This window comes from Cyclopterus lumpus, chromosome 6 (genome assembly GCF_009769545.1).
Source record: "Cyclopterus lumpus isolate fCycLum1 chromosome 6, fCycLum1.pri, whole genome shotgun sequence".
Classification (NCBI taxonomy): domain Eukaryota; kingdom Metazoa; phylum Chordata; class Actinopteri; order Perciformes; family Cyclopteridae; genus Cyclopterus; species Cyclopterus lumpus.
The window spans coordinates 18,166,251-18,184,298 of NC_046971.1; the positions used below are offsets into that span (position 1 = coordinate 18,166,251).

The 18,048-nt window shown below is 41.6% G+C and overlaps 1 protein-coding gene across 1 annotated transcript in view; it reads left to right on the plus strand.

Annotated features, from left to right (window-relative positions):
• Positions 1-18,048, plus strand: part of btbd11b (BTB (POZ) domain containing 11b) — a 64,061-nt gene that overhangs the window by 33,420 nt on the left and 12,593 nt on the right. The window contains exons 2-3 of the mRNA XM_034534971.1: positions 7,053-7,214; positions 14,621-14,825. Coding sequence (XP_034390862.1) covers positions 7,053-7,214; positions 14,621-14,825 — 367 coding nt within the window. The remainder of the gene's footprint in view (positions 1-7,052; positions 7,215-14,620; positions 14,826-18,048) is intronic.

Sequence of the window (18,048 nt, forward strand, 5' to 3'; positions counted from 1 at the left end):
TGTTTGACTCTCTTCTGTTCATGGATTGCCTCAATGTGGACAATCTCATTCACTGTTTCACCAATCACTGTGTTAATATTCTGGATCAGGTGGCACCTGTTAAATCAAACTTGTCAATACAGAAAAAAGGGTGCTCTTGGGCAAATGAAGATACCCTGAGTCTGAAGAGTCTATGCCGAAAGACTGAGCGTCTGTGGAAATCCACTAACCTTGAGGTGCACAGACTTTATCTCAGGGATCTTGTGTCCTCATACAATGAGATGGTGGAAAATGCCAGATCTGACTATATTCGTCAACTGGTAGCAGTAAATAAGAAAAACCCTAAAGTGTTGTTTGACACGATCAATTTGCTTGTATGTCCTGCTGCTCCAATTACCCCTGTATTTTGTGAAGCTGACAGCAATGCATTGTTGAGATTTTTCACTGACAAAATTAGGATGATCAAGGAGAAAATCCCTCCTCTTTTGTGTGGAACCCCTTCTGTCATTGAGCCTGTCTCCAGCTTGTGGTCCTCATTTAAGTCTGTGACCCTTGCTGATATCTCGGCACTGGTGTCCAAGATGAAACCCTCCTCTTGCTCATCCGACGTCCTTCCGTGTAGGCTCTTTGTGAAAGTGTTTGATGTAATTGGCCCCTGGGTTACCAAAATGGTTAACCTCTCTCTTTCTACAGGTGTGTTTCCCAATACATTTAAGCATGCCATAGTGGAGCCGATACTTAAAAAGACAGGATTAGACCCGACTGACCTCAGTAATTTCAGGCCTATTTCAAAGCTTCCACTCTTGTCCAAGATCCTAGAGAAGGTGGTCGCTGAACAGCTGTCATTATTCCTGGATCAAAGTAACATCCATGAGACGTTTCAGTCTGGTTTCCGTAAACATCACTCTACAGAGACAGCCTTACTGAAAGTGTCCAGTGACATTATGATGTCTGCTGATTCGGGAAAGTGCACTGTTCTAGTTCTCTTAGATCTGTCCTCAGCTTTTGACACCATCGACCACCAGATCCTGCTGAGTAGACTGAGGGATGAAGTAGGGCTGTCAGGGTCAGTTTTACATTGGTTCTCGTCATACCTATCTGGGCGTAGCTTTAGTGTCACAGCTAACCAAATAAGGTCTGAGTCAGCAGATCTGTTGTGTGGAGTCCCTCGAGGTTCTGTTTTGGGGCCTGTATTATTCTTGTTATATTTGATCCCCTTGGGAAAAATCATCCAGAGATTTTCTGATGTTTCGTACCACATGTTTGCTGATGATATTCAGCTTTACTGCTCTTTCAAGCCGACTGAGCTTCAGAGGCTGAATTCCTTAGTTCATTGCTTACTGGAGATAAAACAATGGCTAAGTGTTAACACCTTGCAGCTAAATGTGGAAAAAACAGAAACACTGGTTATTGCCCCTGATGACTTAATTCCAGGGATTAACCAGTACCTAGGTGACTTGGGCCAGTCTGTTAAACCGAGCCTAAGAAACCTGGGTGTTATATTGGACAAAGACATGTCATTAGTGCAACACTGCAAACAGCTGACCAAAAAATTTTTTTCCAGCTGAGGAATATCTCCAAACTTAGGAAAATGGTGTAACAAAATGATTTGGAGCTGATCATTCATGCATTTGTGTCTACACGTTTAGACTACTGTAATAGTTTATTTTTATGTCTAAACAAGAAGGAGCTGTCTCGTCTGCAGCGAGAATTCTGACTCGTTCAAATAGGAGGACACACATCTCCCCTATTCTCAAAGCACTTCATTGGCTGCCAGTTTCCTTTAGGATCAATTTTAAAATTCTGGTTTTAACTTTTAGAGCTTTACATGGTCAGGCTCCACCGTATATCAATGATCTGATCCAGCCTTACACCCCAGCTTGGGCTCTGAGGTCTGTGGGTCAGCACCCGTTTCCGGACCAGAGGAGACCGATCTTTCCAGGCTGTTGCTTCCAGGCTTTGGAACGATCTTCTGCTCTCCCTGCGCTCAATGGAGTCTGTTGACTCCTTCAAAAAGAAACTTAAGACCCTTTTATTTGTCAAGGCTTTTGTTTAATTGCCTTGGGGCTGCTATGATCGTCATTGAGTTGTCTTGGCCTTTTTTTAAGTTAAATGTGTATGTACTTCTTAATCTTTGTATTGTTTTATTGTAATTATGAAGCGCCTTGTGACCCTGGTCTGCGAAAGGCGCTGTACAAATAAATTGTACTTACTTACTTACATTTAAAACAAAAGTTGAAATATCTTAAAAGGGTTTTCATATAAAATTTTTGGCGACAACACAGACATATCTTCACGTAAAAAGTTATTGCGGCGAAAGCATTAGCGAACAGTTGCTTATTTGCACATCCATTAAATGCAAAACATTATTATTCATTTGGAGTCGCATTTCTAGTGAATTTCAGTCCAATATTTACTCTCTTTTACAGTTTGTTTTGCTCTTCCTCTACCCCTGGGGGAAATATCTCTCTTTAGCTGACAAATGCTCCACCGTGTTCACCACTTAGTCGCTAACTATATCTGTTTGCTGATGAGAAAGTAGCTGCCAGTTAATACAGAACTATTGATTAATGCATCTTTAAGAATCAATCTCACAAATGAAATAGATGGTGCTTTGCTCTCTGATGAAAGTGCTCCCAAAAGAGGCCAAAGACGGGATGGACGAAATCAGCTCATTTGTCTGTTGCTTCTTGATCTCTTGGTGTCTCATGGACACCTGCTTCAAGGAGTGTCAATGATGAGTCTTGCGCTTACTCAAGAAAATCGAATCGAATACAAGATTACACACAAGGCGCCATTATTCATAACAACTAAAACGGCAACACAGGGCGACAAAATGATTAACCGGATTGTTGATGCATCCTGTCTAACAAGCAGAAGCCTTAGCGAAGTGACCTTGAACAAGATGTGAAGCGTTGACTCCCTATCAGCTCCAAGAAGCACTGTTATGTTTCTCTGCCCGACCTCTGACCTCTGCTTGGAGGGAGGGTGTCAATAAAGGATCGATAACAACAGTTCAGAAGGCTTTTGTGTTTCTTTCAGAGTGACACGTGACGCAAGCTCGGGAGCTTTTTCAGTCCTCTGTATTAGTTATTAGTTAATGGTCTTAATACGGAGTGGATCTTCAGCAGGCTGGATCCTGAATGTGGTTGCCCAGCAGAAGGAAATATTTAAATTTTTGTGAACACATTGTTCTCTTTGGGGAGCACGTCCCACTTCAACTAGACATGAAGTGCCTGGGATTAAGGCTTTTTAATTCCTAATAATTATCTGCGTGCATGCAGTGTTCACATGTCTTCACCGTCTTCCAGTTTCTTCATTTAGACATACGTTTGCATGCGTGTTCATGTATTTTCTCGCGGGACTCGTTGTTGTACAGTCCTCCTTTATATGGCTGGCACAAAGCTAACCCGTTAAAGACTTGCGGCTACCTCAGACCATGCTGTAGTCAGTCCAGGCATAACAACACACAAAAAAGTGTTGTTTCATATTCACATTTCTATTTCTACAACTGCACACATGGTGGAGATTATTTAGAATGAATAACGCAGTCATTTAGAGAGGGAGAGGCATTCTAACACGTCTTAGCACACGTCACTACTCTGCTTCCCGCTTTCCATCTCGCTATGATCACTCGCCTGGTATACATATGGTCGCCATCTGGCCTGGCAGAACAGAGCCGGGGCCTAGCGTGGGGCAGCACTACTGTGATCCATGTACAGTAACAACATGATTAACCCTTCAGAGCCACAATTGTGCACTAAAAGGAGTCTTCATCTTGTGTTTTCTGGCATATCTTGAACTGAGTTTGCATTGTGTTTTCTTGTCCCAGGTGAGCAATTACATCTCATCCATCCAAAGTGCTCCCTCGGTGTACCTGTTCGTATGCAGCACATTCACGATTTGCCAGATCAAAGCTTTACTCCGCTGTCTCCGTATCTTATCTGGCTGCAAAACTCAAAGCCAGTGTCCCTGCAGAGCTGCAGTGTGTTTAGGGAAGTGCACTTCTCTGTGTGTGCCTCCAAAATAGATTTAAGTGCAGGGTCGGAGCCACATCGAGGTCAGCGTTCCTGTCCCACTGCTCTAGTCATCCCTGAGACACGTCAGAGTCGATCTTAACTACAGTAGCCTGCCCTCTGACAGACAGACCCAGGGGAAAGAAAGTGTTCAAATGAAGAAAAAACAACAAGAGTTCATGTTTGTTTATTCATATACGGCATTAGTGGCACCGTAGCGTGTAAGTTCTTAAAAAAGATATATATCGTCATGGGATTTCAATGATAAAATGACATGCATGGAACAATCCTCAATCCGCTCGCTGCCAGAAACGAGATTAAAGCAAGAGTTCCACATTTGAGGGGAATACGCGTATTCATGTTTCCAAAACCATTCCTTTGAATAAACATCCTTTTTTTTGTGCTTGTGGTAATATTTTGGTTAGAGTTCTGTTAAGTGCCTTTTTTCTGGCAGTGAATGTGGGATGCGTGTTTGACCATGCACTGGAACTCTTCTGTGTGGCCGCCTTTCACAGAATATGACTAAGGTGCATTCGGTGACATCTTAATGGGAGCCTTTGCACTCATTACTTCTTCTCCAGTGACAGTGTCATGCCTGAGCATACGCAGCTATTCAGCCTCCTCTCCTTAGCGAGGCTGAATAGCTGCCATATGGCAAACAGGACTGGCCCACTTACAGCGAGGCAGTTGCCTAATGCAAAGTCTCGCTCCTACCCCTAAAACAATAATCGACTGCTATATCATTATGATTTGGGCCAGTTAACAACCTAAACACATCGTGTCGTTTAAAAACCTGAGCACATTGCATTTCCAGGGAGATTTCTGGTGCAGTGACAATCATGAAGAAGATAGTGAAAGCCATCACGCGAGCACACACATGGAGACAGTCGGCAGCGTGTAAGAGCTCCATCAGTTCCTCCCTGAGGGTAGACGCTGCCTTGCATTAGGACGCGGAGAGCCAGCGAGTCACCTTGCCTCAGTCCATCCTTAGAGCATTCAGCACTTCACTGTCAGCTGGTCCTGTAATTCCCCTGCACCAAGGTTAAGGAGCTGCACAGTTGAAGCTCAAGTGTAACAGTAAGGTGTTTTTATTCATGTTTTTCAAGGCTAGCTTTTCAGACCACGGTCAACTGACGTGAATGGGTGAATCATGACATGTATTGTAAAGTGGTCGGAAGACTACAGAGGCGCTATACACGTGCAGGTCCATTTTCCATTTACTCATGCAGCCCCAAAAATACAACAATACATGCTGGCAGCCCTGCGTGATTGCTACTGTGGCAGGAGACAATCACATCGTGATGACAGGGATGAAGGTTGTCAGGGTTTAAGTAAAAGACCTTCTACAAATTGCAGTGTCTGCAATGCAATGTTCAACCGAATCACACCTTGGGGGCCTTGAGTTGCACATCAAAAGAGGTGGGGTAATGAAGCCTGGGTCACGCTCTGAGACGGCTTCTTTTTTTTTACGTTGCTATATCATTGTTTGAGAAGAAAGGGGGAGTGAGAAAGGAGCAAGTGTAGCCTTCCTGCTGCTTTAAATGGTTTAAGATGGATTTCCTGGAGTTTGCGAAATGGCTCGCTAAAAAGGGCACATTCTGAGCAATAAAAGCAATAAATGAGGTGTTCCACACTAATCCCTGCTGACAAGTTCCTGCACAAGCAGAGAGAAAGTTCTTTATAATTGATCTTGTTGGCTCGTCTGGAGCTCTGGCTGAAAACGGTAGCTGTTTAGGACACTTGACACTGGTGCAGCAGATGGTGAAGTCTCCTGCTCTTTGTTTTCGGAGTCGTGCCGGTTGTCAGTAGCTCTCTGACCTGAATGCTGATGTGTAGATGAGGTGGTGCAACGGCAGCTGTGCTCTGTTGACTCATCAGTGAAATAACTCATTCAGTTTGTGTGGAGTGGTGAATAGCAAGCGCAAACGTATAATCAGAAGCATACCTTTTGAAATCAGCACCAAAAAAAAAGAACTACATTTTCTATATTGTTGGGGACTGTACGACAATGACTGGAGTAAGGAGGGAGGCGATGTTGCAGTCTCTTGAAAAGCAAAGCAAGCACTATTGTTCTTTTCTTTGAACAAAAAATATGCAACAACCTTTGGTCAAATTCCAAACAAACCAATCTAAAAGCTATTACCATCATAACACACCCACATCTCCTACAGAACTGTTGACAGTCAAATTGTATTGTTGGTAATGTAGCAGAAGGAAGAAGAGTGCGCGGAGGGGGAAAAAGACTCTGGCTCTGCTGTATTGGTTTGATAATTGCACTGTATGTGTTTTATGAGTGCAATTGGTGGAGTATTCTCTTAATAGGTAATGGAAGTCTCATTTTACATAGCTAGTAGAATAACAAAATAGAGGTGTATATATATTATATATATATATATATATATATATATATATATATATATATATATATATATATATATATTCTCACCATCCCTAGCATGTTTAACTACTTTCTCAAAGGGGAAAAAAACTGTCTGCTCCCACAAGATGAATGAAGAAGGCCACCATGTGCATTAAATTAGCAGCATATTATGAGAAAGGAGCCGTGAAAGCTAAAGCTAGTTTGTCCAAAGTAATGTAAGGGCTTAGTAGAGAGTCACTGCTTTCAGACACTCCTCAGAGCGAGGAAGACTAACGAACATCAGAGGTGTGACTAATGAAAACGGATTTGGAATATCACACATGATTTACCTTGGAGAGAAGTCTCTGACAGGTGGACCTGGGAGGCATAGATGCAACGTTGTTATTTCCAAATCCAATTTGTTTCTACAGCACTTTTAAAACAACATGAGCTGACCAAAGTGTTTTTTAACAATGTGGACAAAAACAGCATTACTCTAACAAATGGAAATAATGACATATTAACCTTAAAAAGGGTACACTTTTTTGATTCCCCTTTTCCATCACGATCCCACACAAAATGAGAATCAGTCAAATGGTCTCTTTTCAGACTTTATTTGTGTGTGTTCTACCATGACATAATAATACTGTAATAATGTAATGCCCCCTTCTCTCTCTCTCTCTCTCTCTCTCCCTCAGGTGTGCTAAGCCTACCTGAGGGTCTGACGCTCTACAGGGACCAGCAGCAGCAGCAGCAGCGAGCGGGGAAAAGTGGAGAAGGACTGGCCTACAGTCAGTCGGAGCTGCGCTCCATTGAACAGTGTTTACTGGCTACACGAGTGGGCAGCATCGCTGAACTCAGTGAGTCTTGACCCCTCCCTCAGTACGCCGTAGTCAATGTGCCCTTGAGCCATGCAATTACCCGCCCAACCGCTCGAGTGGAGCTGCTCACTGGGCAACTGGGCAGTGTCAGGTGATGATCATTTAGACAATGCTGTCATTTAAACAAACACAGGTCGTTCGAAAAATGGTTTGGAATTGGACTTTCCCGTATAGAGCCCCGACCTTAAACTCTTCCAGCACCTTTGGGATGATGTGCCAACTGGCCTTATCCCCCAAAACCAGTACCCAAACCCACTAATAGGCTTTTTCATCGCAGACACTTGTCATAGTAAGAAAAGCACAGTTGTTACTAATAGCATTAACAATGGCTCTGTTATATTCAAGTGTTCCAGTAAGTCATCACAGTGCGACTGTGAGCCAGCATGCATTATAGCAGGACCATGAAACTGAAACTGAAAATTTAAATTCAAATTGGGGTGTGAGCAATATGGCTAAAAGCTGTAAGCTCTGGTTTTTAAATGGCTGACACCTGTTATTGTGGGCTGATTGGCAAAAGCTTTTTTTATTCCAATCTATTTCCAAGCCAAAACAACTCCAAAATACTCCATGTTCAATACTTGGTGTTTCCTCCAGAATTGGACTGAAAATGCTTTAAAGCAGTTTTTTAAACCATCTGATATAAACTCTAGGTATTGGTTATATTGTTGTTGTTGTTGCTTTAGCAGCTCTCAGGCAGAGTGACCCACCACACTTATTCAGTGGTAGAGAGTGCATAGGCTCTTATAGTGATGACTTTATATCTTATATATCTCAACAACTATTGGATGCATTGCCATTACATTTTTAAATGATATGGTTTATAAAAGTAATCCTAAAGATAATAGTGACCCCCTACATTTGTATCTATCACCACCAGCAAGTCAAAATGTTCACCTAATCTGTCAAATATCCTATCCATAACTTGGATCGGCACTTGATTTGGACAGACGTTCATAGTTCATAGAAATTAATTACAGGTTTGCAGGTTTTATTGAAGGTGTGCAGCTCAGGTCAGCTGGAAGGCTCCCTCACAATTGGGTTGGACAACCTTATTGTATATATATGATAATGTGATATTTAATAAGTCACAAAATATTGTCCCACTCCATCAGTAAATCACTGAATCATAATCCTGCTGTGCATGCATCTGTGCATATTTAAATGAATGTGAATTAGTGCACTGTCAGTGAGAACAACTCTAATGAACCAGAGCTATTTATTTAGCTTATAAGTTTGACAAGCCCCCCAAAAGTTAATTGAATGTCTGTCCACTCACAATGTACTCATTATTCAAAGAATAATGGGCATCTGAATGCTTTCTGAATACATTTATACAGTACCAAGTCATTTACATTTGGTAATAGGCGTTCGGCTTCATTTGAGAAATAACGTACTGATTATGTTTCATCATATTGTCCTTACTCACCAGAAAGAAAGTGATAATACACAATTGCACCAAAACAAAGTTCAGCACAAGGCCTTCATTAAATTTCCCCCCTTGTTTTCACTTCTGAGGGAACTTTCTGATTTTTGCAAGCTGCGTCGCAATCCACTGAGATACACAACATCGTGTGTTCTCTGTTTGAGAGAGTCATCATATCGAAGATGCTCATTGGAAGTGATGAACTGTTTTGTTTCTTGGTGGCGTGTAATTCTGCTGCTCATTCCAGAAAACATATCTGAGTGCTGCAGTGTCCTCAGACAGAAGAAAAACAAATTCAGCCACATAAGTGCAGATTATCTCCTGATGCGCATGACAATGTTTTTGACACAACAATTTTTATATGTATATATATATATATATATATATATATATATATATATATATATATATATATATATATATATATACTGTATATCTTCAAACCAAACGATGGGGATGGGGTTGTTGAGTCTGTTTCTTTTGTCATGGCATTGGGATGTCGAGACATGGCTGGGAAAAATATTTTCTGTATATCTCGTGTAAACATTTATCATCAGACTAAACATTGAGCCAATTGTCCTCCTGGTATGTTTTCTCAGGAGGAGTGGGGTGCCGCACTGAGGCGAATCGCCAGTCCTCTGTCCGTATTGCATTGATGAGGTCAAGCAAAGACTCATTCTGTTATGTTTGACACTGTAAACACACTCTGAGACAACAGAACATCCGATAGATAATAGCGGAGCTTAGTCCGGTGGTAATGTTATCAGCTCTGGAAATGAGTATTTGTGAACAGACACAGAGCACAAGTCGGGAAAATTAATAATTGAGGATTGCAGAGGAGCAGACAATGATTGCATTATCAGCCTGTCATATTGTGCATCTGAACGAGCGCTAGATGGGAAACAGAGAAGGATAAAAGATGGGAGGATTAGAGAGTTTGATTTTCTAAAATACATTTCTTGGAATACAATAGGGTTTGCTGCTCCAGCGCAGTCACATTTGCATTCTATGCAGGGACAGTCTTTAGCGCTGGCATTTCGACTCAATTATAGAGGTTTGGCACAGATATACCTCTTTATATGCTTTCCTGTCCTCTTCCGCCAAAATGCCAAATTAGCATACCTGAAATGACAGTCCAGGAAATACTGCAATTATAAGGAATCTTGAGTCGTCATCACTTAGTAACGCCGGAAGAAATCCTGGTTCAAATATGTTTCACACAGCGTTGTTTGTGTTACTCGGCATATTGAACTCTGCTGAAGATGGGTGGAGCAAGCAAGATGCATGCAGGCTTTCTCCATATGAATGTGAATCTATGCAGCGGGATGACCTCAAAGAGATACAAGGTCAAATGCCATTGACCTCTCTGTGCAGGCTGATGCGTCGGTCTGCTTCAAACCACACAACCACCGGCAGCATCAAGCACTGATCCTCCCTCTCGTTTCACCGTTTGGGAAATATTCTCTTTCTTGACGACATTAGATGAGAAGATCGACATCATAACGACTGGAAACATCTAGCCTGTTTAGGTAACTCAATATTTAGCAGACATGAGAGACTTGACATGAAGCTTCTCAACTAACTCTACTTATTTAATCTGCTAGATATATTAGGGAGGAAAAACGCCAATTTTTCTTCCATAAATTAGTATGGCGGTCAGACTCAATAATTACTAAATGTTTCAAGGTTGTCAAATGACCCAAGATCTTTATTTAGATCCATTAGCCTTTCAGAGGTCAGTATAAAACTTTTTGCTGCAAGTTATTAATCTGGAAATCCTCCTCTCCAAATCTGGCAGCCTGACCAACCAGCAATCTGTGGAAGTTGTTTTGATGGAGACAGCGAATATTGCTCTGTATAGCAAACACAAACAATCTTTCCAAGTTGTGTGTATTCTCGTTTACAGCTTACCTCAACCGAGCAAAAACCCACTAAGCCTTGTTAGATCGCAAAGAACAAATGTTATTCATTTTGGTTTGTACCACTTTTAAAATGGCATTACACATCTGTGTGTTTGGTGCACCAGCTTTATCCCGTTTAACATATTGTAGTGTCACGGGCTGTCGCTAGGACAGGCTAGCCTGGGGCGGTGCAAAGAGAGAGATGAACACAGGCACGTCCGAGGGTATTTAACAAAAAGTCCAGGTTTATTTCCCATCCCACCAGCAAGGTAACATCCAAAAACAACAAAGTATCAAAAAAAAGGTCCAGTTAGGTAACACAAAACATCCCGGAGGAGAAAGTGGTTAATTAACCAAAGAAAAACTCAATCCTGGTGAATCCAGGCTACGAGGTCCTCTCCCTTGTTGTCCTCTTCCAGGTGCTCGTGGGTTCACCTTCCGCTCTCCTTTCTCCTTCCCAGGTGCTCTCCCTTAAGTCTCCCAGCCCTGCCTCAATCAGGTGCCTTAAGCAGCTGCAGCTGGGTGAGCGGTGAGGCAGGCTGGGAGATGTAGTTTTTGCACTGGTGGCCACTCTGTAGCGCCCCTCCACTACCTGTCCCCTTGTGATGCCACAATATGTTAGTTGGATTTTAGCCTTGACTTCTTTGTCACCTTAAGTTCACAACAATTATTACCTGCAACAATTCTTGCCAGTATTATGAATTTAAGCTTAGCTTAACATTCCACTGTGGCTACTTTCTCATACAATATTAGTCATTGATTGATTTTTTTTAACCACTCTTGAGCAATAATTGTCATTATTATTGGACACAGAGCACAGAGCGCTGCATATTTCCTAAGATGCTTTCTTTCTCTTCTTGCCTCATCTGTATATTTTCATATTTTGCTTTAGTCTAGGTTATTCTAGTGATGCAATGAGGATTGTTTTCCTTCAAGTGTTTCAGCCAAGAATTAATAGAAGATGCTGCTAATGGCCATCGTCAGTACTCTCAGTAATACCAGCAGCAAGACCATTTTCTTAATAAATATATGCATATATATATATATATATATATATATATATATATATATATACTGAAGGCACTGAAGGCTAAATATAGTGCTTACTTTGAATGCCAGGTATTGGTATCTAATAAAGGTAGCATCATCTTATATATTTTAATGAAGGTCCATATCATTAAACTTTGACAAAAACAATATGCAATCAATGAGGGGTATTACATGGTATCACAAACTATCTAACCAGAAGTGCAACAAAGAGTACAACAGTATATACAGATATTCCATCACTGAGTTCATACCATATACCATTGCTCCTCTAATAAACTCTCCAGAGACATCTGAAAGCAAGAGAGTCGTGACGTGATGTTTCTTTGTGTGCAGCCATCTTGTGCAAACGACCCTGCCCTGATTACGGCAGGGACCATGTGTGCTTGTTCCTACACAGATTGTAATGTATGACTCCTCAGACCTTATGATGTGAAGTCACCCTGAAAGTTAGAGACGGGTAATGACGAGGAAAGACCCTCTTAGTGAGAGTTCCACTCATGGCCCGACATTAAGGGGAACATTTCCTCCACGATGTTTCATATTTAAAGAGTTCACTTGGTTCTGTTAAGCTGTTGATTCTCCCCTGTCTTTCTCAGTGAGTCTTTTTTTCACTTAAATGCACCAGATTCAGATGGAAACAATGAAGATAGCGTGTGTTTCTGGTGGTGGCTAGCGTGGTGGTTGCTGGCTAAAAGCCTTGGCTGCTTTCGAATAGACACAACTAATAGCTTAGCGTCTTGTTGATTCAGGATGGCCACAGGCGACCATTACATTTAATCAAGGCAGCATTGCAGCAAATAATTGAAACACAGAAACTGCGATGACGGCAGCTGCTGCACGGTGAAGCCAAGACCCAGTCATCAATACCCAAAGGAAAGCTGCTTACCGCATATTCATTTACCTACAAAGCCTTGTATATAATTCCTTCGTTAGAAATGAGAATGAATTCATTTCCAAAGAATTGCTCTCTCCCGTTTAAACATTAACAAGCCTTCGCTTGCCTTTCTGAAGTAATGAGCAGACTTGTTGTTATGTGGGTGCTGCATTGCTGGTTACTGACCTTAAAGGTGTCAGCTCTCATAAAATCCCTCGTAATCAAAGCAGTGAGCACTGGAGACTGACATGTCGTGATTTTGCTTTTCTAAGGAGATTTTTAAAGCTTTGAAAAGCAAGAGAGTATTGGACTAGTTCTTTAAGGTAATCACTGAAATACCTGAGGAGCCGGATCTGCTATGCGTGTCCTCCACCTCTCCTCTTTTTGTTAGCATAAATAATTAATTACCCGGGATGAGGTATTGATTAAAGGCTTGGATCTTATAATGAAAAGGCTATTGGCTTTTTGGCTTATTAAACTGCTGTACTTCTGTCCATCCTCCCGCTCTTTTGGCCAAAACAAAGAATCCTCACTGATATGGGCACTGAAAACACTGAGTTAATCCTTTTTCAGCAGTTATTTCTGCGTACACCTGCTGAAAGAGCAGTAATCTCACATTATGTGTTGAGCTGCCGCTACTTCACTACTGCTGCACTCTCTCGTTGTTAGAAATAATCTCCTTCCTCCGCCCTGCCAGCATGTCACAGGCCAGCTTCAATAAGACATGAAACCTGGCTGTTGCTGACCACCTCAGCTCCCCTTACCAAGCTTAAGAGGGCACTGTTACAAGCGTATCTGTAGTCCCGTTGGCACAATTAAGAGAAAGACGCAGGAGGAGTAACGGAGAGCGACAGAGAGGAAATGCAGAGCTTAAAGTGTGGTAAAAGTAGTCATTCCCGTCATGATGTGTCCAGCTCATTGCATCAGTAGACGTTGTCCAGCACCTTTCTCTATCAGCACTGTTCCCAAAGGACAGTTGAGAGTTTGCCTGTTTTATAGCATGAATGCTCCTCCCTCATTCAAGGCATCCTTTTCACACCCGCCTCTCACATTGTCGGGGCTCAAGGGAATCTTGGCAGGCGTCAAATAGCGGAATTTTTATGCAGAGCAAAAACCTTTTGTCCAAGGAAATGCCTGTTTGTTCTCGCTGTGTGTTGCACAGGCACACACACACCGTATAGTTCATTTAAAGCGGGGAAGCAAGGGCTATCATGCTCAAATACATTTTTGCCTTGAATAGTATCAAATTGACCCTGTGTTTTCTTTTGTTATTTCATTATTTTTTTTTTTTTTAAATTGACCCCGGTTCAGAATTTCATTACATTTCCTGATAGTGCGGTGGATCTAGACAGGAAGAAGAAGCGACAGCAGTCAGTGAAATGGGATCTGGGTCTGTGCTGTAATAATAAGGGGGGGGGATTGCACTCAGGTGCCACAGTCATAATGTTGTCTTGAAGTGGATGGCGATCTTGACTATCTGTCCGGCTGTGAGAGAAACTTCCCATTCATCTTTTGGTTTTTGATGAACTGAGATTGCTGCACCAACAAGCAGTCTGTTTTATCCCTTAAGTATAAAAAAATGGGCTGAACATGCATTTCCGAGAACTGTTTACTTTCTTTTAAACCTGCCTAGAGAATATTCACATTTTTATTAGCAGAGTCCTCTCAAGCTTTGATTTTTAAAGCCCAACTGGATGACCTTAAAGTACTGACAAATTATGCAGGGGAAATAGCTTGGAGTAGCTAATGTTTATCCATAAATATTCATTCTCCACACAGTACAGTCCTGAGCATGCTTATTCTTCTGCCCTCCCCCAGTGAGCAGCACAGAAAGGACTGGGATGAACCCTGTCTTTTTCCTGACTATCGTGCGGGGAAACTCTCCATTTCCCCTGACAGAGTGAGCTCTGAGGGGGTTGGATGGAATGAGGATGAATCCCCGACATCTTTTTAAAGGCTGTGTGCTCTAAATATTCCTGTCTCTTCACCCTCATGCCTGGACACAAAGTCCTTTTCTCATTACTTGTTTTCCTTTTGTGTTTCCCCGTATGGTGCGTGTGTGTGTGTGTGTGTGTGTGTGTGTGTGTGTGTGTGTGTGTGTGTGTGTGTGTGTGTGTGTGTGTGTGTGTGTGTGTAGGTGACCTGGTGTCCCGAGCCATGCACCATCTACAGCCGCTGTATATGAAGAACCACAACAATGGGACGCCGATCCACCAGAAGAGCAGCGTGATCCACTGGGCGCCCGAAGCGATCTACACGCTGTGTTACTTCATGCACTGCCCTCATATGGAGTGGGAGAACCCCAATGTTGAGCCCTCGAAGGTCACCCTACAAACAGAGAGGTGAGGAGAGCAAACATGTAGATCAAACGTAGACGAGCCCAACATCCTCAACACTGAACCTACCAAATGTTTATTAATCCACAGCTCAAAATGGTTCACAACAAACGTCTTATTATTGCATGGCAATGTTTTCTAAAATGGTACTCAACTGATTATATCTTTGGACATGTTATTCAGAATTATTTTGGGAGAGAATGAATATAGTTGTGACCCTTTTCCAAATATTACATGTCATTTAGCTGACGCTTTTATCCAAAGCGACTTACAATCATGTTACATTAATACACTGTAAACACAGCTACAGGGAACAATTCAGGGTTAAGTGTCTTGTTCAAGGACACATCGACTAGTGCGGGGATCGAACCACCAACCCCCTGATTTAAAGACTGACCTACTAACTACTGACCACTGACCCACAGTCGCCCTGAAATATGATAAAAAAAAGATACACATGGTACACAAGCATTAATTAAACTGCACAAATCCTCATTTTCACAAACAGAATTTAATGCCACCACAAATTCCACATTAGTGGCAGTTATACTCAATATTATTGTATTAACAATGGATTACACAACATACTTGTTTGGGATGTTTGTGATGATGAACCCACAGATAATAATTATCTGCATCTGCGTCTCTCTACAGAGCATTTTAATGTCATTCAGCTCATTGCTTTGGTTTTCCAGCCCTTCATTGTTTTGGTACTAGTTCCCTCTTTACTTTGCGCTCTCATCAGCATTGTGTTCGGTCAAAGCAGGCAGCTGTTTTTAACAAAAAAGCTTCAGAAATCCCACTGGTCAGCACTAAACTGAAGGTCAGCGTCGAGCTGGTGAACAAAGTGGAACATTTAGCAGCTATATGTCAGATGTGATTCTCAGGGGTTGGTGGAGACCAAAAACAGCTCAAATGAGAGTGGATATTGGACTTGCTTAAGTCAGGTGGACAAACAACGACTGCTAAGGTTACTCTGTATCTTCTGCCATGTCAACTCAAAAGGTGATGAATATGTCAAAGTGGTTAAAGTGGTTATTAGTAAAGAGTACATTTCATTTGATGATCTGGACTAAAACTAAGTTTATTATGAACTAATATATTAATATTTAACGAAGAGCACTACTTGTTTATCAACATTGATGGAGATAAACAGGTGTGTGGCTCACCATAGAACAGGAAAGGTAATATAGCACAATGTACAGTTCAATAATAGAAACATGTTTGTATTTGTTGTATTTGGTAGAGAGATAAAGTTGTCAGTTACAATAGTTGGATGTTTATCTTCCATCAAATCTTTTTAAACCAGAACAAGGCAAAAATAATAGTCATCTGGTATTGATTAATCCATCTGACCCCTTCACTTCATTTTGAACTGTGGAACATTATTGCACTTTTAATTGCCGCTCGGACAATAATAAAAGAATGCCAACTCTCTTTGGCTACCCACCATTTACACTTCTGCATCACAGACACTATCCAGCGGTAATGTTCCTCCTGTGGAGAAGTGCAGACATCATTCTGCTGTAACCGTACACCTCTGCAGACTTTTATTATATTTCTGGCTCTCTGTGCTCAATTCCAGAAATGGCACACCAGATGTTTTCCTCTGTAAGGAAAGTACAGTTTTATATAAGTGAATTGTCAACTTAATGGCTTATAGAGTGAGTCCTCTGGGTGACCTGAGCAGTGGCAGAAAGGGGCCATTGAAGCTTAGTCAGTATTGATAATCACCGCCACCCTTGGTGACTAATGCATGAATGACATGAGGCTTACGCAATGTTTCCATGGTGTTAATTCCCCTGATCCTTCATTATGTAGTTTTTGGACACTGCATAGTCTTCAGAAAAGCCCAATACCGTACTAACATCTTTGCAGTTTCTACCTAGAGTTTACGAGCTGTTTATTAAAAAAAAAAAATGACTCATCAAATTCCACTGTAGCCCTGATACCTTGAGGTGTTCAGTATTTCCTTTGTTTGGTGGCAACCCTTGTCGGCTTGCAACAGAGGTGGCAACCTGTACTGACAGTTGAGCCTGAGCAGTCCTCCTCTGGGGCTCCAGACTGTATCGGCTGCAGTGAAGCAAGCTATCAGCCAACGTGTGTCCCAGGTGTCCAGCTCACGTCTGCTTTAGCGCTAATCACCATTTTGTGAATGTGTGATTTTGCTCTAGTTTTGCTTGCATTCAGTATATGTGATATTCATTGTGATATTTTATGCTAATTTGGACACTATCACTGAGATAAAGATGAACTAGTTCAGTGTCAAAAAATATAATAATATATATTAATGCAAAAACTAGAGAGATGTCGATAGTTATTTCTTGTATTTCGAATTTGTTCGTTCACACTATCGCTCAATGGAGACAGTTTCTAACAAAATAGCTAGCTAGCTATTCCCTTTTATTTGCCTCAAGTAAACCTGAATGTAAGGAGGTAACACTCGTTAACAACTAACAACAGCCACATTTTGTAACTACCTGAACTTACAGGTAAACCTGAATGTAAGCAGGTAACACTCGTTAACAACTACCGACAGCTACATTCTGTATCTACCTGGACTTACAGGTAAACCTGAATGTATTTGAAGTGGGAGAAAACATACAAACCTGAACGCACGCACATATGTAGCATGTTAGAGTTATAAATAACGTGTCCATGTCAGAAACAATAGTTTAATTTAATGACATCACACAAAAAAAAAAATAATAATAATTTAAAGCCAATAATGCCAAAATAGGCCTAACGACGACGCCCCTGTGTAGGTCCCTCGCCTCTTGATGAGGCGTTGTGAGCTGCTATAAGGAAGTCTGCGGAGCCAATAACGATACTTGGGCTGTAGGTCAGGCTCTTTTTTGAAGTGAGTACAACAAAAGGGTTTGCATTTCTTAGCAGATTAAACAATTATCATAAGATCCTTGCATCAACTCAGAGGAGCATTGAAGAGTGACTAATTCACATGAGTGACAGACGTGGGCCGAGCATGAGTCAAGGACAGCCCCGGCATCAAGGCATCTTTTGTAAAGTGACGTATTGGACAGCAAATCCCGGAGAACGAGACCAAATTTCCTCAAGTAAACATAGCATCGATCTGTGACGGCTCATACAAAACACACGAGCAGCTTATTTCTTCAGCAGCATTCAAACAAATTGTATTAAAGATTCTTATGAAACCAAACTGCTTGTTAATGATGATCATAATTCTGTTTTATATGATTTAACGATAAAT